The following is a 26630-nucleotide window of genomic DNA, read 5'->3' on the forward strand; positions in this document are numbered from 1 at the left end:
CCTGTGAGGCTTTTAACTTGGCATTGTGTTCAAGGAACCACAACTCTGTGTTTATAAAAAGAAGAAAAGAAAGAAGATAGACAGGAACCATAGCCAAATGTTAACCATGAAAATATCACTTGTGTATGGATAAGGTACTTTGCCTCACCGAGGAGTAACTTGCTAGTATTTTAGTAGAAGAATGGAAGGTAAGCTGGAACTTGTAAAACTAACCTGGTGGTGTTTTCTGTTTGCTAATTTAGGCATTTGAGCTGGTGATGTCTATTCTGTTGTTCACAGTCAGGCAACCATTCAATTTTAGTATTTTATTTCAGTATGAAGGGGGAGGACTTCCCTCGTGGTCCAGTGGGTAAGGATCCATGCTTCCACTGCAGGGGCCACGAGTTCGATCCCTGGTCAGGGGAACTAAGATCCTGCATGCTGTGAGGCAGAGGAAAAAAAAAAAAAGAGGGGGAAAGGTCACATACCAGCGTCTCCAGAGGAATGAGCCCCTCCGGGATTAAGTCGCATGATCAGAACTCAGAAGAGAATCGTGTGCAAACCAGAGAGCCTGTTTCGTGATTGTCGATGCAAGGTGATGAAAACCCCCAGGCTGTACCAGTCATGTGGGCTGAGAGCACATTCTGGCTCCCTGTTGTTTCAGTTTTACCGGAACGTAGCCACGTCTACTGGTTTCCGTATTGTCTCTGGCTGCTTTCGTGATACAGTGGGAACTGAAGAGTTGTGATGGAAATGATGTGACCTGCAAAACTGAAAATACTTACTTTCCGACCCTTTACAGAAAGAGTTTGCCGACCCCTACCGCATGGGACGGCTTCCTGGGAGGCTTGGCTGCAGCCGGGAGGCTGCTGGTTGGAGGACCTCGGCAGTCACTGGCACACCTCCCCTCCCGTTTGGAGGCCACTGCAGAGCTCTGGGGACGGGAGTTTGGCTGTCTCTTGCCTGACCTCACTGCTGCTGCTTCATACATTTGTATAACTTCACCTTTGATTGCCCCATGGTGAGCCCCGGGCAGGTCGAGTGGACTTGGGAGAGCATCCTCCGATACACGCTAACGTATTAACAGACCAGCAGGTTCCAGTGTTGGGGCAGCCTGGGCAGTCCACTGCCCTCATCTGTTACGTACCTTGACCGTTTCAAGACTATCTTGAAAACAAACCTGGGGCATGTTATTGTAGTTACCCGTGCATCCATGACCTTGCAGTGGAGCTAAAGAAACCTGGATCTAGCACCAACTCAGATTCTTAATTCTTACACATTAAGAACTGAGTTCTTGGGAGAAGTTATCCAGGGGATAGAGTAGTGTGGTTTCTTGACGGGGATGCCAGGCTTCTGGGCGGAGCCGACTAGAGCCTGCCAGGGTTAAGGAAGAGGCCTGCTGTGAGTCCAAGTGTTGTCCTGGGCATCACCCAGATCTTGTCAGAAATGCAGAGTCTCAGGCCCTGCCCAGGCCTACTGAATCAGAATCGGCCTTCTAACAAGCCCCCCAGGTGATCTCGGCGGACAGTCAAGTTGGAGAAGTGCTGGCCCAAGGTGCTTTTACTTTTTTAAACTTTTACCAGACTCAGGGCTTCCTGTTCCTTCACTTGGGGGGAAATCCATCATTTTGAGTTTCAGCACAGTGTCAGGCACAGATGCTGAGGATGGTTTCTTAGGCTTAGACGTGGTTCATGCCTTAGCTGGCTGTGCGATCCGTGAGGACAGAGGCTTTGTCCTGTCCCTGCTGCGTTCCTGGCACCCAGCACTTTGTTTGGCAGGGTTGGAGTTCAGGAGACTCTGGCCCAATGGGTGAATGAATGTGTGAATAAATTAGTGAACGAGTGAATGAGCGCTGTTTCGTCAAAAGGCAGCGGAGGCAGGGGTTAGCCTCCTAGACTTTGCTCTGCTCTGAGTTTCTATATCTCAGAGCAGACTGAGATGCTCAAAGACTGTTTTTCCTCTTGTCTCAGAGTGAGAGGCCTGGCTTCTGTCATAGGAAGGCTGTTTTTTAAAATAACATAGTCAGGACACAGGGCGGTAAGATAACATACTTGTCTGAGTAATGCAAAGTGGCCTCAGTCTTGCCTTTTGTGCTTTAAAGCCCTTCAGAGTTTTGGCAATGAAGTATAAAATTGGGCATGTACTTCATTAAGAAAGTCTTGAGATGCAGAACCATGTAGCAGAAAGGCTGGACCAGGAATTCAGAAGGCATTTGTTCTGATCTCTGCCCAGAGCTGACTGTCTGTAGATATTGGGCAAGTCACTTCTCTCGTGCTTCAACCTCCCCATCCTGTAAAACAAGGATTAAAATATTTGCCCTGCCTCTTGTACAGAATAATGTAAATGGATTGTGTTATGCAAAGACATTCATTTGGGCTGCCAGTGTTAGACTGTAGCTTATCCAGATAACTCACAAACGCAAATTGCCCCACCCCCCGTGTTTATATTGAATGTATGTTGAATTTTTACAAACTTTATTGTATAATTAATATATATTAATTGTAGTAAAAGAGACAAAAATAAAGATCATCCTTAATTCCACCTACCAAGAATAACTGCTATTAAATTTTGTCTGCCTTCCACATTTTGCTATGCACACATATGTCTGTTTTCTTACAAATAGTTCATAGTATGTGGTAGGCGTTTTTCCAACACAGTGAAGTTTGTTGATGAATTTTGTCTGCCATATTCCAAGTTGTGACAAAAACTTTAAAAGGTTGCCCCAAGAGCTTTCTCAATATTCTTTGGTTTATACTCATAACTTCAACCCACAGTGAAGGTTGGGAGCTATGGGCAGGCCCGTGCTCCACCCGGGGGAAAGGGCCGCAGAGCTAAGAATAAAATTCTGCTCTGTCATCATTTTTATCCTCAGCTTGTTGTGTCTGATGACTAAGTCGTCTTATCTTTTTGACCCATTTGCTGTGATCTTTGCCTAGGGGCCAGTCATGTTCTTCTGTTCATGTCATTCCTTTCTTGCTTGACTCAGGCTTTTTCTTCCCAGATTTCTACAGTGGAACTCCAAGGCGCAGAATGATTTGGGAAGTCGCTGTGTTGCTCCTCTTGGCCCTGCGAGCTGGTGCTATTCCCGTGGACGATCCTGAGGACGGAGGCAAGCACTGGGTGGTGATCGTCGCGGGATCAAATGGCTGGTATAATTATAGGCACCAGGTAAGAAAATGACTAATCGTTTCCTTTATGACGCTGGCATTCTGTAAACAATCCTGGACATTGTTACTAGAACAGACTTTTTAAAAAGCCAGTTATGTTCCTATTAGGTTGGCAAAAATAAGTGCGTTGGTGAGGATATGGAGAAATGGGAACCCTCCCACGTTGCTGGGTGGATTATAAAATGGTGCAGCCATTTTGGAAAACATTTTGTCAGTTTCTCAAAGTGGCCCGTCTGGGGTCACCTCAGTCTGATGCAGGGTTTCTCAACCTTGGCACTATTGACACTTGGGTCCAGGTAATTCTTTATTGTTGGGGGGCTGTCCTGCACATTGCGGGATGTTTACCGGCATCCTTGACCTCTGCCCTCTAGATACCAGGAGCATCACCCAACCCACTGTCATGACCAAAGTTGTCTCCAGCCTGTGCCAAATGTCCCCAGTTGAGACCCACTGGTCTAATGCCCTCATTTTATAAATAAGGAAACTGAGACTTGAAGAGAGGAGGTGGCTCGCCCGAGGCCACGCAGCAAGTTGAGGTGCAGACGGGACTCTGGTCAAAGCATCGCGAGGCCTCTTTGCCCTCCACGCCTCTGCCCTGCTGCTGTGCCCTTACCCCTTTCTCCTCATCTTTCCTGGCATTCCCAGCAAATCAGCCTGGCAGAAATCAGAGCGGAAAGGATCTATATTCGTAAATACATTAGAAATGCAGCCTCCAGGTGAGGACGCAAAATGGTGCAGCTGCTTCGGAAAACAGTCTGGCAGTTCTTTGACCATATGACCCAGCATTTCACTCTTTAGGTATATACTAAAATAAATAAATAAACACATATGTCCCCCCTAATAAAACTTGTACTCACATGATGAGAGCAGTTTTGTTCACGTTAACCAAAAAGTGAAAACAGTCCAAGTGTCCATCAACTGATAAATGGATAAACAAAATGTAGTCCATCCATACATTTGGCCACAAAAAACAGCAAGGTACTGTATACATGCTTCAACATGGCTGAACCGTAAAACATTATGCTAAATGAGAGAAGCCAGTCACAAAGGACCATAGGATTCCATTTATATATGAAAGGCTAGCATAGGGAAATCTAGAGAATCAGAATGTAGATTAGTAGTTGCCAAGGTCTGGGCAGAGGGAATGACTGCTAATGGGTATGGGTCTCTTTTGGGGGTGATGAAAATGTTCTGGAATTTGATAGTGGTGATGGTTGCATGAGTTCTGAACATACTAGAAACCACTGAATTGTATATTTTAAAAGGTTGACTTTTATGGTATGTGAATTATACCTTAATAAAGTTGTTATTTAAAAAGTCATTGAGGGAATTCCCTGGTGGTTTGGTGGTGAGGACTGCACGCTTTCACTGCTGAGGATCCGGGTTCAATCCCTGGTTGGGGAACTAAGATCCTGCAAGCTGTGCGGTGCGGCAAAAATAAATAAATAATTTTAGGGACTTCCCTGGTGGTGCGGTGGATAAGGCTCCATGCTCCCAATGCAGGGGGCCCGGGTTTGATCCCTGCTCAGGGAACTAGATCCCACATGCATGCCACAACTAAGAGTTCACATGCCACAACTAAGGAGCCCACGTGCTACAACTAAGGAGCGCATTGCTGCAACTAAGGAGCTGGCGAGCCACAACTAAGGAACCCGCCTGCCACAACTAAGACCCGGCGCAACCAAATAAATAAATAAATAAATATTTAAAAAAAATTTTTTTTTTCGCGGTACGCGGGCCTCTCACTGCTGTGGCCTCTCCCGTTGCGGAGCACAGGCTCCGGATGTGCAGGTTCAGCAGCCATGGCTCGTGGGCCCAGCCGCTCCGTGGCATGTGGGATCTTCCTGGACCGGGGCACGAACCCGTGTCCCCTGCATCGGCAAGCGGACTCTCAACCACTGCGCCACCAGGGAAGCCCTAAATATTTTTTTTAATTAAAAAAAATTTTTTTAAAGAGTAAGAAAATTTAAAAAAAGAGAAAAAGAAAAAAAGTCATTGAATCTTTCAGTTCTCAGAGACAAGATGCACAGATGATCATGGTTGGTGCTGGGCTTGCATCTAAGAGCCCTTTACACAAATGAAATCATTTAACCGTTGTGGGGTTACGTGCAGTAGGTCTGGTTGTTGTTCCCTTTTTACGGATGCATGGACTGAGGCTTTGAAAAGGTCAGTACTTCAACCCAACGTGGCCCAGATGGCAAGTGGTTGAGCCAGGATTCAAACCCAGACTGACTAGCTCCAGAGCAGCGCCGTCCAACAGGAGAGCCACCTGTGTTGTGGCAGATTTTCTAGTAGCCACATTTTTGGGTTTTTTTAAACTAAAAAGAAACAGGTGAAATTAACTTTCATATGTCCTCTTTAACCCAATATAGCCAAACTATCATCATTTCATTTGTAATCAATATAAAAAGTTACTAATGAGATACTTTACGTTTTTTAAAAAAATACTAAGTCATCAAAATCATTTCATTTGTAAACAATATAAAAAGTTACTAATGAGATACTTTACGTTTTTTTAAAAAATACTAAGTCATCAAAATCCAGTGCACGTTTACCTTCACGTTACATTCAGTTTGGACTGGTCATATTTGAAGTGCTCAGTCACCAAGTTTGGCCAGTGGCTGCTGTATTAGACAGCACGGACCAAGCATCTGTGTTCCTGATGGCTTAGCAGGGCTGCCTCACGTGCGTTTCCCTCCCAGGGTGTCAGTTTCATATCTGCTAAATAGGGGTTGGTTTAGATGAACTTCCTACGGGCTCTATAATTTGATGATTATTGAATGACTTATTTCTTGAATGCTTTTTGTATGTTAGCTGAATAGGAAATTTGGCTTGACTGAAAAATTATTATGGCGAAATGATCCCTTTTCTTTTTAATGCTTAATCCAGACCTGACCCAGTTAAAGAGGAGCAACCCGAGTACTAACTGCCCAGCTCAGTTTTCTCCTCCCTCTCTAACCATGAGTCAGAAAGATGCAGTGTTAAATATGGGTCATTGATAGTGGATAGGCTGCTTCATTAGCCACCCTGGTTTTTATACAACCAACTTAAAAAAGCATGTATTGGTTAAATATTATTAAGTATAGGTATCCGATTAACCTTTGCCCCAGAAAACATTTTTAAGTGTTGCTAGTTTCCCTGGGTAAAATATTCCATATCAAAATGGAATGAGGCAAGCAAGGCAAAAAGAAGTGGCCACAGACTGAAATTTTCATCCCTAAATGAGGGAGGATGCTGGCGCTGAGGCTGTGAAGAGGAGACGTGGGTGCTGAATCATCTCTGGCCTCAGCCCATATACCGGCCGGACGGGTTCTCTGCCAACATTTGCCGTCTCGACTTTGGAGGCCAAGCACTAAAATAGCATTTGAAAGAACTTTTCCCCTAGAACCTACACAGACATTTTTTTCTACACAGACTTTTTTAAAAAAATTAATTTATTTATTTTTGTCTGTGTTGGGTCTTCATTGCTGTGCGTGGGCTTTCTCTAGTTGCAGCAAGTGGGGACTTCTCACTGCGGTGGCTTCTCGTTGTGGAGCACGGGCACTAGGTGCGTGGGCTTCAGTAGTTGTAGCACGTGGGCTCAGTAGTTGTGGTGCATAGGCTGAGTTGCTCCACGGAATGTGGGATCTTCCCGGAACAGGGATCGAACCTGTGTTCCTTGCATTGGCAGGCGGATTCTTAACCACTGCGCCACCAGGGAAGCCCCTCTACACAGACCTTTAAACTTACATTTTTATAGAGGTTTATATTTTCCTTGAGTGAACACAGCACTCATTATCACAAATTTCTTTTGTTTAGGGAAGATTTATACACCAGGCACAATTAAATCACCGCAGAGAGCTTTTCTGTGCTTTCTGATGGTTATTTAACCTATGTTGGTTAAACTGAATTTCTCTGTTTTCCATTTTTGGCTGGGATAATGGGATGACAGAGAGGGAGTTGGTTGGTCTGCGGTGATGCTGGTGGGGCGTGCGGCCTCTTGAGTGTTGGGGGGAGGGTCTTGGGAGGACAGGCTCCTGCAGTGGCAGAAGCAGAAGCCAGGCTGCTGTGCATGGAGGACAGAGAGAGGCCCCGCAGTGCAAGCTAAGCCGCACACGGGGACAGCGGTACCATCTATTCTTCCGACAGGCTTGTAAGGGGGAAAAAGAAGTATGTAGGTCACCAGAGGAGGTACAGGACTGCAGGAGGGTTTCTTTTAGGGCAGAGATTTGAGCACGCCGAGAAGGAAAGTATAAGGTCCAGTGTGGGCAGCGGGGGGTGGTGTTAAGTAGATTGAAGGTGAAGTTCACCCTTGCCCAGGCCAACAGGAGGATGCTGAGGTTGGCGGGAGTTGGGAGGACAGGCAGATGGGAGCCAGGTGTCACTAGGAGAAGGGGGCTTGGGGGGCGGTTTGAGGTCACTGCTGGGCAGTGGGGCACCGAAGGAGGAGATCTGGCGTGTTGGCAGTAGGACAGGAGTGGTTTGAGAACAGCAGGAGGGGTGAGGGGCTGGGAGAATGCTGGTGCCTCTACCCCTCTGCTGGTCTCGAGCTGGGGGCTGGCGCGGTAAGGAAGGGAGCTCCACCTCATCCGCGAAGGCTTTGAGAACATCCACATCCTGGGGCCAGGAGGAAGCAGGGAGGGAGAGGGAGAAGTCTAGAACTCACACACGTCGGAGTCGGGAGGAGAAGATATGATGATGGAGGGTCAAGGGCAGAGTCATTACATTTCTGAGAGACCGCCTTTCATTTTATATACTTTTAAAGTGTGTACAATTACCACTTTTTAGAAACAGCTTTATTGCAGAGGTATACGTTTACATGTCATACAATTCACCTCTCCTATAGCTTCGTGATCTTTAGTAAATTCATACAGTCATGCAAGCATTACCACAGTCCGGTTTTAGGACCCTTCCATCATTCTAGAAAGTTCCCCATGCCTGTGCGCATCCCAGCCCCATGCAACCAAGGATTTGCCTTCTGTCTTTATTGTTTTTCCTTCTCCAGAAAGTTCATATAAATGGAATCATACAATATGCAGTCTTCGTGGTGTCTGGCTTCTTTCACTCAGCATAATGTGTTTGAGGTTAATCCACCTTGTTGCAAAATATCACGTATATTTTAAAAACAGAAACATGGATGGAGAGCAGAGCGGAGTAGGACTGACTTGGGGGAATGCAGTTAGCCCAGGAGGGCTGTCCTTGTACAAGCCAGAGGCTGGGCAGGGTCGTGGGGAATGTGGGCCGTGGACTTACACAGACCCCGGGTATAATTCCTGCTCTCCGCTCCCCTGCTGTATTAGTTTGAACAAATTACGTAGTCTCGCTCTAAACCTCTGATTCTCCTCTGGAAAATTTGAGGTGGTGGTGAGCTCAGTGAGGCATCCCCGCAAAGCCCAGACCCAGGGCTTAGCCTCTGCAGTGCTCAGAGCACGTGTCGGGAAGTGGTCATATACACGCAGTGGTAATATAGCCTCAAGTGGTAATACCCTCTCACTGAGCAGCCTGTGAGAACCACTTCCCAGCCCCTACCTGGTTTGAAAGTGGACCCCTTGGCAGTGACTAGAACACGCCAAGTATTTAGCCTTTGCTCCAAGCCGGTTATCCTTATTTGGTTACAGTTGGCCTGAGGTAAGGCAGCACAGTCAGTGTCCAGACAGTGGCCTGCACCAGGACATCACGGGATGCATTAGTAAGCCCCGTCCGAACTCCTTACGCAGGCCATGAAACAAGCTGAGTCGGCAGTCTCTGTTCAGTAGTCCAGAGGGCTCTGCCCTTTCTTTAAAGCCTTGCTCAATACCCTCCTCTCACATGGCATCTCGTATGGCTTTTCTGTTTTAAGGGGAAAAAATGCATAGAGATCAGATATGTTCCAGGGAATCCATTCAAGTAACCTTTAACACCATCTCCAAGTCATTTGACTTGGCCTAACCCTACCTTTTATCTCTCTTGGGTACCAGTAAATGCTTGACTCCAACCAAAAACCCTTCTGAATTAAGAAAGTTAGAGGCAACCAAGTAACTCCAAGGACCCAAGAGAGAATCGCCGCTTGGCTCTGAGACCACTGTGTGTGGAGGCAGGGCGTAGGGCATGGTCGGGAGCAGGAGATCTGGGTTGGAAGCCATGAGCCCTTCCTGAGCTTGTCCGCATCTGTGAAATGGGCGTAAAAGCACCTGCCTGTCAAGGTGGTGGTGAGGAGCCAGACAGTGTAGGGGAGCACTGACAGGACAGGCTGAATATATTTTCTAAAATATATGGTCTTATTGAAGCATATTTTACAGAGCATGTATAATCCACCCATTTCAAGTGCTCAACTCAATGATTTTTTTAGTACAGTTACCAAATTGTGCAAACATCACCATAAACCAGTTTTAGAACATTTGCATCTCCCCAGTAAGATCCCTTGGGCCAATTTCCCTACCTCCAGGCCCAGGCAGCCACTAATACACTTTCTGTCTCTGTAAGTTTGCCCTTTCTGAACATTTCATGCAAGTGGAGCCCTGCAACGTGGTGTTTTGTGTATGGCTTCTCTTAGGGTAATGTTTTTGTGGTTTATCTGTGTTGTAGCATGTATCAGTACTTCATTCCTTTTCTTGCCAAATAGTGTTCCATTGTATGGATAAACCACATTTTTTTCTGTTGACCAGTTGATGGACATTTGGGTTGTGTCCATTTTTTTGTCTATTTGAATCATACTGCCAAGAACATTTGTGTGCAGGTCTTTGTATATACGGACAAATGTTTTTGTTTCTCTCGTGCAGACACCTAAGAGTAGAATTTACTGGGTCATATGGTAAATTTATACTTAACTGTTGAAGAAACTGCTAAACAATTTTCCAAAGTGGCTGCATCATTTTACATTCCCACAAGTAGTAGATGAAGGTTCCTGGTTTATACTCACCAACACTTGTTACTGTCTGTCTGGCTGTGAAGTGGTATCTCATTGTGGTTTTAATTTGCGTTTCCCTAATAACTAATGATCGTGGACATCATCTTTTTATGGGCTTATTAGTATATCTAGTTAAGTGAAATGTTTATTTAAATCTTTTATCTATTTTTGATTGGACTGATTGTTTTATTGAGGTATAAGAGTTCTCTGCGTATTCTAGGTACAAGTCCTCTATCAGATATGTGTTTTGCAGACATTTTCCTCTTACTCTGCTGTTTGTCTTTTCATTTTCTTACTGGTGTTTTTTGAAGCACTCGTTTCTAATCTTGATGACGTCCAGTTTGTCAGTTTTATCCTTTTATAGACCATGCTTTCGGTATCATATCTATGACATATTTGCAGTTATAACTCAAGGTTCCAAAGATTTCCTCCTAGGTTATCTTCTAAAAGTTCTATTATTTTAGCCCTTACATTTAAGTCTACAATCCACTTCGAGTTAATTTTTGTATATGGTGTGAAGTGAGGGTCTAAGTTCATCATTTTGCTTATGGATATCCAAATTGTCCCAGCACCAGTTGTTGAAAAGACTCTTCTTCCCCAGTGTAGTTTTGAAAACAGGAAGTGAAAGTCCTCCAACTTTCTTTTTTTTCAATATTTTTTTTCACTATTCTAGGTCTTTTGCAGTTCTGTACAAATTTTAGGATAATCTTGTCAGTTTCTGCAGAAATCCCTACTGATCGGTTTTTAAAAATTTTAAGGGTAGTAAGTCTTCTGATCCATGAACATGAGATGTTCCTCTATTTAGAGCTTCTTTAATTTCCCTCAGCACTGTTTTATAATTTTCAGTGTACAGGTCTTGCACTTCTTTTTTTTTTTTTCCTTCAGTACGCGGGCCTCTCACCGTTGTGGCCTCTCCCGCTGCGGAGCACAGGCTCCGGACGCGCAGGCTCAGCGGCCATGGCTCACGGGCCCAGCCGCTCCGCAGCATGTGGGATCTTCCCGGACCGGGGCACGAACCCGTGTCCCCTGCATCGACAGGCGGACTCTCAGCCACTGTGCCACCAGGGAAGCCTCCTTGCACTTCTTTTGTTAAATTTATTCCTAAGTTCTTTTTGGTTTTTGATGAACCTGCCTTTTAATATCTGGCAGGAGAGATAAATGATAGTATGACTTGCACTGCGGTGAGTGGGGGGTATGCCTGCTCACTCCAGTTTCATCATAGGGAAGGTTAAATCTGATATAATATTGGTTTGATTTTTTTTCTTATGAAATAGAGATCAAATGTCTATATACCATGCATGCAGTTTAAAGATTAATAATAAAATGAACACCCGTGTACCTTGTACCCAACTAAAGCGAAAGAAGATTACTAGTACCTTGTTCCCTGTGTGATCCAATCCCCTCCCTTCCTGCCAGAGGGCAAGTTCCTGAGTTTTCTTTTGCTTTGCTTTAGACCTTATCATATATGTATTTAACTAAACCACATAATGTTTACTTTAGTCTGTTTTGACCTTTATATAATGTGAACTGTGGTGGGTAGTTTTTTCTATGACTTCTTTTTGTCATTATGTTCCTGAGATTCATGTATCTTGAGGCATGGGTTGTATTTCATTCAATTTTAGGTAGTCCATTTCTGTGAGCTTCCTGATGCCCCATTATATGAACATAGGGCAGTTTATTTTTCCAGCTATTGATGGTGCTTTGGATTTTTTTTTTTTTTTTTTTTGCGGTACGCGGGCCTCTCACTGTTGTGGCCTCTCCCGTTGCGGAGCACAGGCTCCGGATGCGCAGGCCCAGCAGCCATGGCTCACGGGCCCAGCCGCTCCGCGGCATGTGGGATCCTCCCAGACCAGGGCACGAACCCGTGTCCCCTGCATCGGCAGGCGGACTCTCAACCACTGCGCCACCAGGGGAGCCCTGGATTATTTCTTGATTTTTACTGTTGCAGTGACGCTGTGAGCACTCTCCCATTACACATAGTCTGGGGCAGCGGTCCCCAACCTTTTTGGCATCAGGGACTGGTTTCTTGGAAGACATTTTTCCTGCGGAACTGGGGTGGGGGTGGGGGTGGGGGATGGTTCAGGCGGTAATGCGCGCGATGGGGAGCCATGGGGAGTGGCAGATGAAGCTTCGCTCACTTGCCAGCCACTCACCTCCTGCTGTGCGGCCCAGCTCCTAACAGGCTGCAGACCAGTAGTGGTCTGCGGCCCTGGGGGTTGGGGACCCCTGGCCTAGGGTATAGCTTGGAGTAGAATTGCTGGGTTGGAGGGTACATGCTTCAGTCTGATCCGATAATGTCAAGATGTCTTCCGGAGCCCAGTGCCAATGACACTATACTTCCACCATCACTGTTTTAGTTTCCTATTGTTGTTGTTACAAATTACTACAAACTTAGTGGTTTAAAACAATACAAATTTATTATGTTACAGCTCGAGGTGAGAAATCTGAAATGCGTCTCACTAGGTTAAATCAAAGTGTCCAAAGGGCTGCTTTCCTTTCTGGTGATTCTTGAAGAGGTCCATTTTCTTACCTTCTCCAGCTTTTAAAGGCTGCCCACATTCCTTGGCTTGTGGCATCTTCCTCCATCTTCAAAGCCAGCAGTGGCAATCCAGTCTTTCTTACATTATATGCCTCTGACACCAACTTGCCTGCTTCCTTCTTCCACAAATAAGGACCCCTGTGATTACATTTGGCCTGCTGGAATAATCCAGGATAACCTCTTTATTTTAGGGTCAGCTGATTAGCAATCTTAAATCCATCTGCTATCTTAATTCCCTTTTGTCATGAAGTGTAACATATTCACAGGTTCTGGGGATTAGGATTTGGACATCTTTGGGGGGCTGTTATTCATCCTACGGCAGTTGGTGTTTGAGGGTCCTTGTTATTTTATAGAAATGGGGACTTAAACATTTTAATGTGTGTGTGTGTAATATTTAGTAGCTTTTTAAAAATCATCTATGTTTAGATTTTCAGCCCCCTGCTCTTCCTGGGCCTTTACAGTTTTAATGATTTCTTGATTGTCCCTGTCTGAAACGATATCGCGTTCTGGAGTCAGAATGCCTGGGATCTTTCACTGTGAGCTGTGTGACTTGGACAGGTCACCTCCCCCCCCTAAGCTTTGATTCCCTCATCTATGAAATGGGAATAATGATCACATCGAGTTGTTAAGAGAATTAAATGAGATCGTGCATAGAAAGTCTGGGCATAGTGCCTGGCAAATAGAAGAAAGTCAATAAATGTATGCGTTCTCATATTCAGTCATCTGTCCATCTCACAGCTCTTGAACACCAGGTCTTAAACTCACCCACTCAACATTTAGCAGCTGTATTTTGAGCACCCATTTTTTGCTATAAGGTCCATTTTTGTGGGGCATCTACAGGCAAAATGCTGGGTTTGGTGGTGGGTGAGCTTTATTTTATTTTTTAACTACTTTTTATTGGAGTATAGTTGCTTTACAATGTTGTGTTTCTGCTGTACAGCAAAGTGAATCAGTTATACATATACATATACCCCCTCTTTTTCAGGTTTCCTTCCCATTTAGGTAACCACAGAGCATTGAGTAGAGTTCCCCGTGCTATATAGGAGGTTCTCATTAGTTATCTATTTTATACATAGTAGTGTATGTATGTCAATCCCAATCTCCCAATTCATCCGACCCCCTCTTCCCCCCTTGGGATCCATAAGTTTGTTCTCTACATCTGTGTCTCTGTTTCTGCTTTGCATATAAATTCACCTGTACCATTTTTCTAGATTCCACATATGAGTGATATTATATGATATTTGTTTTTCTCTTTCTGACTTACTTCACTCTGTATGACAGTCCCTAGGTCCATCCACATTGGGCAAGCTTTATTTTAATTGATGTGCTAAGAGCTGTGTAGAATATGATCTGTGGGGGTCCAGTTCCTAAAGCCCTTTTCCTTAGAGAGGCAAGTAGCTGGGCAAACTGTTTCTTTTATGCTTTGTCCTAGGAAAGACATAATTAACTAAAAGCAGAAAGTTAGGTGACATATTTCCCTTCTGTTCTCAAATGATTTCCATGTCATGGAGTGTAGTATGTGTCATCTGAAAAAGGAAGCAAAGAATGTCTTCACCCTTTTATGGACAAGGATCACATTAGCAAAGTTTTTCTTTTACCCTTAATATGGTCACCCTTGTTGTTATTTATTCTTTTTAATTAATTAATTTAGTTTTGGCTGTGTTGGGTCTTTTTTGGGTCTTCTAATTTATTTTGGGCTGTGTTGCTGCACACGGGCTTTCTCTAGTTGTGGCGAGCAGGGGCTACTCTTCATTGCGGTGCACGGGCTTCTCACTGTGGTGGCTTCTCTTGTTGTGGAGCATGGGCTCTAGGTGCGTGGGCTTCAGTAGTTGTGGCATGCGGGCGTCAGTAGTTGTGGCTCGCTCTGGAGTTCAGGCTCGTAGTTGTGGTGCACGGGCTTAGCTGCTCCGTAGCATATGGGAATCCTCCCGGAGCAGGGCTCGAACCTGTGTCCCCTGCGTTGGCAGGCGGATTCTTCTCCACTGTGCCACCAGGGAAGTCCCAACCCTTGTTATCTTTTTAAACTAAAAAGCACATCCCTCATTTCAATTCCTGAGCTGAACTTTTGAGTTTTCACTCAGTTCTCTGAACAGCAACTATGGCAGTTAAAGTTACTGGAACCAGAAGAATCCTGTGTGATACAGAACTAGCCGCTAAGCTTTTAATCTGCTGGTTCATCATTCTAAGTCATTCTGTTCTTCAGACCTAAATCAGTGCTTTCAGGAGACTTTTCTATGGTGTGGAAAATGAAAATAACTTATTCAGGACTTTCAAAGGCCCTTGTTGCCTGTAGATGTGATGGTGGTGGTGGTGGTGGTGGTGGTGGTGGTGGTGGTGGTGTGTGTGTGTGTGTGTTTGTAATTCACATATACGCTAACTGCCTGATGAATGAAAGTTTCATGGGGGTGGTGGCTTTTTAAAAATTGAATTGAAAAAGGTAAATGAGTGTGTTTTAAAATAATTTAAATACCTGCCCAGTAGGGAGTGGTTCACAGCACATCTTCCATGAGAAGGAACATGTTGCTCATTAGAACACCAAAATTGGCTTCCTTCCGGGAAAAAGCTAACACTTGACAAAACCACTTCTCCCAGGCCGATGCGTGCCACGCCTACCAGATTGTTCACCGAAATGGGATCCCTGATGAGCAGATCATCGTGATGATGTATGATGACATCGCTAACTCTGAAGAGTGAGTAGGGTGTGCTTTGAACTTGATGGTGAGGAACTTCAGGGTATTTTATTTTTATTTTATTTATTTATTTTTTTTTTGCGGTACGCGGGCCTCTCACTGTTGTGGCCTCTCCCATCGCGGAGCGCAGGCTCCGGATGCGCAGGCCCAGCAGCCATGGCTCACGGGCCCAGCCGCTCCGCGGCATGTGGGATCCTCCCGGACCGGGGCACGAACCCGCGTCCCCTGCATCGGCAGGCGGACCCCCAACCACTGCGCCACCAGGGAAGCCCCAGGGCATTTAAAAAAATGCACACAGACCCTCAGGAATCCTTAGATCAGTGGCTTAACATTAGAATATAAACAGACTCCCGGATGAAGTCCCACATGGTGCTGCATCTAGAGCTTTGACCATATCTTGGTGGGACCCAGCAATGGCGGGGACATAGGAAATGGTGGTGAAGGTCCTTCGGCTGGGGCTTTGGAAGGATTTAAAGCATGAGTTCCCTCTCAGCTTGGGGAACTGACTCATCATTGGGTTCTGTGGTGCTTGTTCCTAAGCTCTGAGCGGGGACGCCTCAGAGGCCCTGTACACAGAAGGCTCAATTGTATCTTAGAATACATTAGAACATCTAACCCACTCTAGTCTCCCAGCTCCTTGTATGGGTACTAACCCTAACCCTATCCAGTCTCCCAGCTCCTTGGTTCCCAGACTATGGCCCTGTACTGTGATCACGTTAACAGCTCATAATCCATCCTGAGCTTTAACGCCTAAGCTCTTGTATTAAAGCCTTGTTTTCTGAACTGTCTTTTTCTGAAAGTAGTTTTGCTCTGAGAGGTCTCTTGATGACATCTTGCCCCCAAGATGCAATCTGGTGTCCAGCAGGAAGCCAGGCACCCAGGGGCCTGGGTCCCTGTCCTCAGTTTGCAGAGCTCAGTCCTTCGCTGCCCCTGCCAGGAACTCAGGAGTTGTGGGACGCCGAGACCCCCAGCTGCTAAAATCACTAACACGTTGGTGACCTCAGAGGCAATGAGGAACGTCTGTGACAACCACGGTCGTTTAGTATTTTAAAGCGTAACAGGGGCGTATTCACGAAGACATAGATTTCAGAGATACGTCAAATTGTGTGCTTCACTCGTGTCCTTTGATTTTCAGCAATCCCACCCCAGGAATTGTGATCAACAGGCCCAACGGCTCAGACGTGTACGAGGGAGTTCTAAAGGACTACACGGGCGAGGTGAGGCGCGTCACGGGGTCGGAGCCAGCGGGGTCTGCTGCTTCATTTCAGGGATGATTTTTCCCTCTTTCTTGTACTTCTGGGATCAGAACCTCGTTAGACCGATTTCTGGTTAATGTTTCGTGTTTCTATTAAGATTTGTGCTTGAGGTGTAGTTTCTGAGAATTTTGAAAGAAAGCAGAGGGGAAAAAAAGGACGTTAGTTGTAGTCTACTGATCCTTAGTTTCTAATCTTGTTGTACTTTAAGCCTCATAATAGATTTCCTTCCATAATACCTGATTTTCTTAGGGTATTGCCAGTGATCTGATTATAGATTATCCGTGCCCTTTGCTGAAAATCAGTTTTCTCAGCATCAGCCCTAGTACAATATGTATATATCTCTCTCTATATATCTCTCTATATCTATCTATATATCTATATCTATATATATCTAGTTTTTCATTAATTATTATAGTATATGACTTCCAGAACATTACATGCTTCCCAGTCGATTGAGGCTGTATACATTGACACGTTTTTAAAAACACCATTATGACTTCAGCCTCATGGATTTCAGAGTCTCTTTTTCGTAATGTCAGAGGGATCAAAACTAATATTCCTTGTGACAGAGAAAGTCTGAAGTTTAGCAGTTCTTTCAGTTTTATTTTTCTCTTTTAAATTCAAGAACATTTAAATCAGACACATCATACGTGTCGTATAGATGATTCCATTTTTAATTTTTTTTTTTTTTTTTTGCGGTACACGGGCCCCTCGCCGTTGTGGCCTCTCCCGTTGCGGAGCACAGGCTCCGGACGCGCAGGCTCAGCGGCCATGGCTCACGGGTCCAGCCTCTCCACGGCATGTGGGATCTTCCCGGACCGGGGCACGAACCCGTGTCCCCTGCATCGGCAGGCGGACTCTCAACCACCACACCACCAGGGAAGCCCCGATGATTCCATTTTTATAAAATTGTTTCTATATAGTTATATAGGGAAACATTTGGAATTTAGGTGGTGGGATTTTTGATGGTTTTTTTTTCCTTGTGCTTTTCTGTATTACATTTTTTTAACGATTGCATATCCATTTTACAAAATCCCCTTTAAGGACGTTGAGTGTCCTTGGGAACTGGCCTTTTAGGAGGCAAACTGGTTGCAAAGGTCGGCGCTGATGTTTCTGTCGCCTGCTTTGCTGTCTCTCTGAGGCAGTGTGCTCTTCTCTGCTCTTTGCCCCTGCCTACCGACATCTTTGGGTTTCTCCACATGAACTTTATAACGATCAAGAAGGAATGGCAGGCTTGCTGAGTTGGCATCAGCCAAAGACAAGATGATACTTGAGACGAGGTCATGCACATGCCTAGGAAACACTGGATCTTTCTTGGTTGCAAAGTGTTTGCCCTTAAACCTTAAGCCTTGGAGGTATGTGGACGGTGGCCTGGGCCCTCTGCGACAGACTCAGCAAACGCACTGATTTGGAGTGACAGCTGCATCTGATTTCAACTCCCCATTCTTTGTAGGACGTCACCCCGCAAAACTTCCTTGCTGTGTTGAGAGGTGATGCAGAGGCAGTGAAGGGCAAAGGATCTGGAAAGGTCTTGAAGAGGTAATGTCTGTTTTATGGCTGTCACACTTTTCTGAATGACGTGGTACTCCAGAACTGAGAATTCAAACAGGCCTTGCCCTTTGTTCCCGGACTATTTACCTGTGAGAGATGGCAACGTGGGGACCCTGACAGGCTGCACAGACCTGGTGGCTTCTTTTGGCAGCCCATTTCTGTAACGAATTAACCCTGTGATCCAGGGTCCCAGGTTAGTCTTAGTGAAATGTTCCCCATCACTTAAACCTGCTGTGTTTGTTGTCTGGATCCTGGTGCTGGTCGGTTCCACTACCAGGGGAACACGCCAAGACAGGCGTGAGGCTCTGTGGCCAATCAGGTTGTAGGGCCCCCGCCCCGCCTCCTGCCGACCCTGTGCTCTGATGGCGGGTCAGCCCAGTGGGAGGAGGACATTTGTAAGTTCAGAGCAAACCTCTGTATGGGAGAAAACTCATCCCATTGCTTGCCCTGTTGGCTGTGGGTTAGAGATGTCTTGTTTAGCATCTCTTTATTCAGCATTTTGACGTGATGTCAGGGGCCTTAGGAGCATGACTTCAGACAGTCTCAGGTACTTGGCAAATGGTGCTGTTTCCCTTATGCCCGAGGGGAGGCCTGGGCACAAGTAGCTTGTGTGAGTTAGAGCAGAGACAGACATCTGCGCGGGATGAACCAGATTGCCTCCGAGTGAGTTACTGCGTCTCTGCAACCTTGAAGCAGGGCCCTCTGAGTGGAAGCCTGGTGAGGGGGCGCAGGTGGGCGTCCCAGGCCGTGTGCAGGCCGAGGGGCCCAGAGGGGCAGTCGGAGCTGCAGGACCGTGCTTGGCGGTGTGTCCTGGCTCCCTTACTCATTTCGGAGAGATCTGGTGGCACAGCGTGGCCGCCCGGGATGAGGCCCTGTTGCCAGAGGCCTTGCTGTCCAGATCACCCTGGGCTGTCTGCCGAGCACCCTCCCGGCCGTGATTGAGACCCTCCAGGCTCTGGGACGCGCCTCGTGGTTCAGAACAGCACCCAGCGGGAGCAGAGGGAACAGGCTGGACGGCGGGCTCCTGGGCGCCTCCTCCCACCTGGCTGGGAGACTGTAACCTCAGACCTCTCCTGAGTTTTTTGATTGGGGTGGCATTTCAGCCCAAATGGTCCACTTGGACCCTCATGCTCGTGTGCGTGTCTCTTGGCAGTGGCCCCCGGGACCACGTGTTCGTTTACTTCACTGATCACGGAGCCACTGGAATACTGGTGTTTCCTAATGATGATGTGAGTTTTTCTTAATGTTTTAAAGACAAGCTGGGGGGAACTCTGGCGGTCCAGTGGTTAGGACTCCACACTGTCGCTGCCGAGGGCCCGGGTTCAATTCCTGGTCGGGGGACCCACAAGCCATGTGGTACGGCCAAAAAAAAAAATCAAGCTGGGAGAATGGGAAACAAAACCTCAGTGTTGGCAGGCCGCCTGTGATGTGTGTCTCTGACATCCTACAGTGTAGGTTCGTATGTGGCCGCTGAGGGTGAGGTCACATTTCGCAGCTTGCAATCTATCCAGAGGCACCTCTTCCGGCAGGTTTTCCCTGCGTGTCTCCTGACATCACAGCATGAGTCGCTGTCCCTGAACTTGGGTGCAGTCATAGAACACAGTCCCCGAATGCTCCGGACAAAGTGATAAGGAAGCACATCTACTTCCCCTTTTTATTATGTGATTAAAGCCCTCGATGATGTTCTGGGGTAATGCTGTTCACCACGATTATTTAGAAATCTCTCAGGATTTCTAAATAAGAATTTATAAAGCATCATTAAGACTTGATTAGTGGGTTATCCAGCAAATGGTTTCTCTTGATGTGTTTGGTCTGAATGTCTATATTCTTACCTTTCAGCTTCACGTCAAGGACCTGAATGAGACCATCCATTACATGCACAAACACAAGAAGTACCAAAAGGTAATGTCAGTGCTTGGGGTGGCCTTGGGGGAGGAATGTGAGGGATGCAGTGGAAGCAAGCCCATGGTTCTTCGACAGGCCTCCTAACTCTGGATTGGCTGTGTTTTTTGGAAAAGGTGTCCTTTCAATCAGTCTTGACCTCTGGTCTCCCAGGATTAACTTTTTGTGATTCTACAGCTTCAGCTGTTAGATCAGAATCACTGGCGATCTTGTTAAAGTACAGTGTGGGCCCCAGCCCCAGAATTTGGCTCAGTTGTTCTGGGGAGAGGCCTGCGGGTTTGCCTTTCTGAGTTTTCAGGTGATACTGATGCTCCTGGACTAGGGACCACACTTTGAGGACTACTGTTTCTAGGGCTGTCACCAATCTGGGGCAGCTGGGGAGGAAAATACCACCTTCTTATTTTCCCTTTGGCCCTCTCTGCCCCCCCCCCCTTTTTTTTTTTTTGCGGTACGCAGGCCTCTCACTGCTGTGGCCTCTCCCGTTGCGGAGCACAGGCTCCGGACGTGCAGGCTCAGCGGCCATGGCTCACGGGCCCAGCCGCTCCGCGGCATGTGGGATCTTCCAGGACCGGGGCACGAACCCGTGTCCCCTGCATCGGCAGGTGGACTCTCAACCACTGCGCCACCAGGGAAGCCCTCTCTGGCCCCTTTTGCACCCTGTGTGGAACCTGTGTAGCTCAGGCGTGTATGTGTTAGTAACGTGTTTTGCTCTTGGACACTGCTCCCTGTGTTGGATGGCAGATCAGTTTTCCTTAGCATCACCTATGGCTCCACATTTTTCTGCATTATTTCAGCTAATAGGTCATTTTATTCTATTAGCCATGCATAAATTTGGGTCCTTCTGGTTTGTATGACAACAGCTTCTGTAGCCTCTGCTTCTTACAGCAGAGATGTCTCCCAAAAGCAAAAGTGAAAGACTCTTAAGAAACACGTCACCCCAATAAAGATGTTAAAAAAAAAAAAATCTATTTCATCCTTCCAAAAAAAAAAAAAAAATCAAAGAAACACGTCCAGAGAGTGCGCAAAGTCAGAGTAGCATTTGCGAGAGGCCTGTGCCTGGGCGGGGTGAGTTCACCTGTCTCGTTCACCTCCCAGATGGTGTTCTACATTGAAGCCTGCGAGTCTGGGTCCATGATGAGCCACCTGCCCCCCAACATCGATGGTATGTGGTGGGAACACTGGCCTCTGAGCTGGGCTGGGTGAGCACCTTGCGACATGGTGCAATTGGACATTCTCTGAATCTGCCCGTGGGAAGAACCAAGTGTCTTACGTAAGCCAGGCCTAGGCCAGCCTAGTGCTTGGAAGTAGGGGGATACCTGTGGGCAGCTCTGAGCTGCTTCTTCTCCTGGAGGATTAGTGGTCAGGGGATGAAGGGATGGAAGCTCTGGATGTGAACTCTGTAGTGCTCTGCCGGGTTCTAGTAGGGCTACTTAAGACCAAGATCACAGTCTTTGGACCGACCTCTGTCCTTTGAGATGTGTTGCTTGCTGGCTCTCTGATCTTGGGCAGGTGACTTACCCTCTTGGACCCTCAGATTTACTCATCTGTAAAATGGGGATAAAGATAGTGTCTGTTAGGAGAGTTACGTTTTAAGCAATGACATCTGTCCAGCATAGTTCTGAGCCCATGGTAGCTAGGTAGTAAATAGTAGGTATTTCATATGTTCAGTCCATCTAAGCGTTTCTTTAATAAATGTTCACTTTCTGTGGAAATGAAATGAGGTCCATATCCTTCAAGATTCCAGAGCTACTCAAATCTGTTAGCACTGTCTAACAGTGTCTATCAGCTGGCTTCTCTTTTTCCACATTTAGTTTTAGATGAGTTACTGAAACTCAGTGAACAGGGCTGGATACAAGGAGGTCTCCCTGCCCTCCCTGAGCTGATCATAGGTGACCTGCTTTGATTGCACTAGGAAAGGAGGAGGAACTCAAGCCTCAAGCGGAATCCACAGACAGCCGAGAATAAAACACGACTGAAATGTGTCTTTAATTCCTCGTAGTTTATGCAACTACTGCTGCCAACCCCAGGGAGTCGTCCTATGCGTGTTACTACGATGAGGCGAGGTCCACGTTCCTGGGGGACTGGTATAGTGTCAACTGGATGGAAGACTCGGACGTGGTGAGCCATCTGGGGGCCGGCTGCTTAGCTGAGGCTTGGCTGTCAGCTGCGATCATCAAAGGACTCGACTGTTTTCATTTTCGCAGGAGGATCTGACCAGAGAGACCCTCCACAAGCAGTACCAGCTGGTGAAGTCCCACACCAACACCAGCCACGTCATGCAGTATGGAAACAAGGTGAGGACGGGAGCCTCACACTTCTGATGATGCCTCAAGTCTCAGGCTGACTCACCGGGGACGTTTCCCTCCCGGTGAAGAGAAACAGGATCCATCCGGGTGAGGAACGGCTGAGGCAGGGCTGGCTCTGCCTCTCATGGCCGCTCCATCCTGGAGATCCCGCCTGTGCTTTGGAATCAGACTTAGGTTCAAACTCACAAAGTTGTGAGACTTTGGGCAACCTACCTGACCTCTCTGAAACCTCTGTGTTTCCTCCTTGGTCAAAGCCCTAGCGCACAAGGTGATAAGGAGCAAAAACGAGGGGGTCCACCACGTGCACGAAGCACACAGTGAGAGGTCCTGTGAGTTTTGTGGCTTTGCCCTGTAGAACCCCACACCCTGAATCCTCCGGGGTCCAGCCTTCCTGCAGTTGCAGGATGTTATCTTGACCCTTTGGCTATAAATTCGAGACTTTTACCGCCCCTACCCCCCCCCCCCCCCAGCTATGTTCAGAAGGGACCTAGGTGGTAAAATAGGTCAGTCCATCAGGGCTGTCCAGACAGAGGTCATAGCAGGTGGCTGCTGAAGGCTTGGGCCTTGGGTGCCACCCCTGGGGCTAGCCCTCGGGATGTGTGCAGGGCTTCCAGTAGTCTGTACGACCAGACATCATCCCCCAGGTGGCCTGCCACCAGCTGAGAGCTCACCAGCTGAGTTCTGTTCCTTTGATGTGAGCACTGGCCTTCTAGAAGACCTTGTGAGCAGTCAGTCCAGCTATTTCCTTCAGCGCTTCTCTGGCAGAGTGTCGATTGGAGGGCCCGGGAGCCAGCAGGGCAGTCACAGGCCACAAGAAGTGCACTCAGGAGGCCGTGGGCTTGGCCAGGCTTTTGAGGGGGGGTAGTGGGGAGGTAGAGCAGCGAGGAGGCCAGGGAAAGGTAATTCAGAGGGGGCTGGGTCAAAGGTGGCGCTGCCCCAGCTTTGTCGGGGGATTGGAGGGAGGGAGGGTACCGGCAACAACTCTTCTGCCCTGAGCTTTCTGTTCTCTTTACAATTTCCTCAGCATTAGCCACGCCTGCTCTTGGTTGAGGAGGTATGAAGGATCTTTTCTAAGCGTTATGTTTCTATATACGTGTGCGTATATTTTATTTTTTGTTTTAGAACTGTTTTTAGATTAGCGTCGCTTGGTTTAGGAACATGACTGCTTGTAGCATTTCTTTCCCTCTGAATCGGGATCCAGTCTGCAGTGACCCCTGCAGGCAAACACAGCCAGGCAGTCGGGCCCGTTTGTTAGGCCCTGATGCCAGGTCGGCCCCGCCCCTCGGTGGCTTTAGCTCTGCCCATCTCAGTGGACCCAGACCTCAGCTCTGACCTGGACAGATGCTCTGCACCTTCCTTCTGCTGGTCACTAGGGGCAGGCGGGTGAGCGTGGAGGGGTGAGCACAACCCAGGGTCACCCCTGGCTGAAACGACTCTGGTGCGAGCGTGGCGGAACTGGGTAGCGGTTCTGCAGAGGATGCCAGGCAGCTTCGAAGTTCATCATCGGTGGATTTCAGGTGGTCAAATGCGTTGCCTCGCCCACTGCTGAAGACCAAGCGCGTGCTTTCAGGCTGCGATTGTGACCCTTCAGTGGTCCTGAAACCACGTGCGGGGAGCTGTGGACTCCAGGACCCAAGGGACGTTTGGCACATCTGCCCCTCCCACTCAAACTGACTCTCTCTCTCTCTCTCTCTCTCCCCCTCTCCCTCTCCCCATCCCTCCCCAGTCCATCTCTGCCATGAAGTTGATGCAGTTTCAGGGTCTGAAACACAAAGCTAGTTCTCCCATCTCCCTGCCCCCAGTCAAACACCTTGACCTCACTCCAAGCCCCGAGGTGCCCCTCACCATCATGAAAAGGAAACTGATGGGCACCAATGATCTGCACGAGGCCAGGCGTCTTGTCAAGAAGATCGACGGGCAGCTGGAGGTAAGTGGTGGCGAAGCTGCGGCTCCCAGCCTTGCCGGGCAGCGTGTGCGAGTCCTGTCTCTGCCTCCTGACCATAAATCCGTGTTGGTGGGAGCCGAGTGACAGAGCTCTGGGGTCACCCTCCTGCCACACTGCGGGTACATGGGAAAGGAGACCAGGCCTTGTACTCGCTGTAAAATGGACATGAGTGAGCAGGGCAGTGGCCAGCTTCATTCTTCATCAGTAAACTGGCCTTGACCTCTTTGGAAGCAGGAAGCAAAGAGAGGGAGCCTGTTTCCTGCCAAGAAGCCACGGCATATGGGCATATGGGCATATGGGTGTTTCCTCTTTTACACCTAGTTGCTTACAAGACATTTTTATTTTGCTGCTTGGTGAGTTAGTAGCTAAGCATATTTAAAAACAAAAATCCAGTCCACAAAAAATTTCTGCTGCCTTAGGAAATCACAGTCACGGCCCCAAATTCTTCCTAAAATGCTTGAGCAATCTTTTACGATGACTGGCTTTGTTTTCAGCAGCTCATCAGTTTGTTTGCAACTGGCCGAATTTCTTTTCAAATTCTAGCTGTGTGGCTAGAACCACCAGGCGTGTACTCACGAGATGCTGGGCGAAGAGACTGTCCGTTCAACAAGGCCAGCTGTGTAGACTCTATCCCCTCATCAGCACAGCACAGGGATTGATGTGCTGGGATACAGCCTGAATTTTCTAGGAAAGAAAAAAAAAAAATCTGTGTGATCTGTCTCAAAGTCATATATCTCATAATCCTGACAGCTGGCAATCCTACACGTGGTACAGTAACCAGGATGGGGGGTTTTGTGGTAGTTGTTGGTACCACAGTGTAATACAACAGTTCTCATATTTCTTTGCTCTCGGACCTCTTTACGCTCTTAAAATTATTGATCCCAAAGAGCTTTTGTTGGTGTGGGTTATATCAATATTTACTGCGTTAGAAATGAACACTGAGATTTTTAAAATAGTAACTCACTTAGAAATAGTAATAAACCCATTTTGTGTTAATATATTTTTTATGAAAAAGAATTACTTTCTAAAATAAAAACAATTTGGGTGAGAAGAGTGGCATCACTACACTTTTGCAGATCTGTTTTCTGCCTGGCGTTGTGGAAGACAGCTGGGGCATCGTACCTGCGTCTGTATTCACTGTCGGGCTCTTTTGTTCTGGTTGAAATGTATAAAGAAAATGTAACCTTACACAGATACATAGTTGGGAAAGGGAGGACATTATGGAGCCCCCAAGAAGCCTGGGGGACCCCCGTGGTCCTGGACCACATGTTGAGACCCGCTGGTCTGGCGCACAGTGGGCAGGGAGCATTCGGGCATGAATGGAACAAACCCTGGCTGGGGAGCGGGAGGGTCAGGGGACTCGATTGAAAGTTTTGGTTGACATGGAAGCAGCTTTCTCCTTAATGATGCTGGTTTTCATTATCTGGGAAGAAAATGATGTCCACCCTTTGCATCCTTCTGTCTAAGCCTCTGATGGTCTCCACAATGGACAAAGGTGCCTGTGAACACGTAGCACCGCTTACGGGACAACGGTCTGCTTTGGGGCACACTTTCTACATGCCCTCCCGCACCCCCCACTTCCTTAGCCTGGGCCATACCTGCTCTTCAGGTATTCAGATTTAAATGCTTCCATCATGAGCGAAGATCCCTAAAAGGCAAGGTATTTCTGAAGGGCTCTAGCTGTAACAGAAGCCTTACGTGTGCGCCTTTGGCCGCAGAAAGCATCTGTTGGCATCTCTTTCAACATGCTGGGGTGGAGGCTCTATGAAAGAAGCATCTAACTGGTCCAGGGTTCCAGGAGAGACTACGTTAAGTAAGATACATTTGGAAAAGATGTGTTTCTTCACAGGCCAGAAATGTCATTGAGAAGTCAGTGCGGAAGATGGTCGCCTTGATCTCAGGGTCCGATGCCGAGGTAGATAGGCTCCTGTCCCAGAGAGCCCCACTCACGGCGCACGACTGCTACCAGGCAGCCGTGTCGCACTTCCGCACGCACTGCTTCAACTGGCACAACCCCACGGTAAGTCCGGACCCTGGGGCTGCCGGCCTCTGCATCCTGCCTTCCGTGGGCCAACTAGCTTGGCCTTCCTCTGCATCTTAAACCCCAAACCTGAGTTAGTACTGTCCACCGGGAGTCACATCAGGTGCATTGCCTTGTAGAAGGTTCCATCTTGTAGAAGAAGCAACAGGCTCGTTCAGGGGCCTTTGGTGGGGATGCGAGAGGAGAAAAGTCATCCAAAATCACTGACCCTAAATCTTGGCCCCAGACACTCTGAACTGTCCCAGTGGCTGGGAGAGCTTACCAGTCATAGACCATTCAACTGCCATTTCCATTGGCCTTTGAAGGGGACTTCCTTCCCTTCACACTGTACTGTCCCTGCCAAACCCCACCCCTCCGCCCTGCCCCTCACACCAGCCACGCAGGTTTCT

At 47.4% G+C, this 26630-nt stretch overlaps 1 protein-coding gene across 2 annotated transcripts in view; it reads left to right on the forward strand.

Annotated features, from left to right (window-relative positions):
- The window catches only part of LGMN (legumain), a 36391-nt gene that overhangs the window by 6574 nt on the left and 3187 nt on the right, over window positions 1-26630 (forward strand). Inside the window, exons 2-12 of one of the 2 annotated variants that reach the window (XM_065870969.1) lie at window positions 2981-3147; window positions 15143-15240; window positions 16376-16457; window positions 17950-18035; window positions 19201-19276; window positions 19887-19949; window positions 21045-21111; window positions 21949-22067; window positions 22154-22243; window positions 23982-24182; window positions 26050-26220. In XM_065870969.1, the coding sequence (XP_065727041.1) occupies window positions 3010-3147; window positions 15143-15240; window positions 16376-16457; window positions 17950-18035; window positions 19201-19276; window positions 19887-19949; window positions 21045-21111; window positions 21949-22067; window positions 22154-22243; window positions 23982-24182; window positions 26050-26220 (1191 nt within the window). In that variant the 5' untranslated portion in view covers window positions 2981-3009. Of the gene's footprint in view, window positions 1-2980; window positions 3148-15142; window positions 15241-16375; window positions 16458-17949; window positions 18036-19200; window positions 19277-19886; window positions 19950-21044; window positions 21112-21948; window positions 22068-22153; window positions 22244-23981; window positions 24183-26049; window positions 26221-26630 lie in introns of those variants that run through there. The other variant, XM_065870970.1, reaches the window with a different exon arrangement.

The sequence above is a fragment of the Phocoena phocoena genome, chromosome 2, assembly GCF_963924675.1.
Source record: "Phocoena phocoena chromosome 2, mPhoPho1.1, whole genome shotgun sequence".
NCBI lineage: Eukaryota > Metazoa > Chordata > Mammalia > Artiodactyla > Phocoenidae > Phocoena > Phocoena phocoena.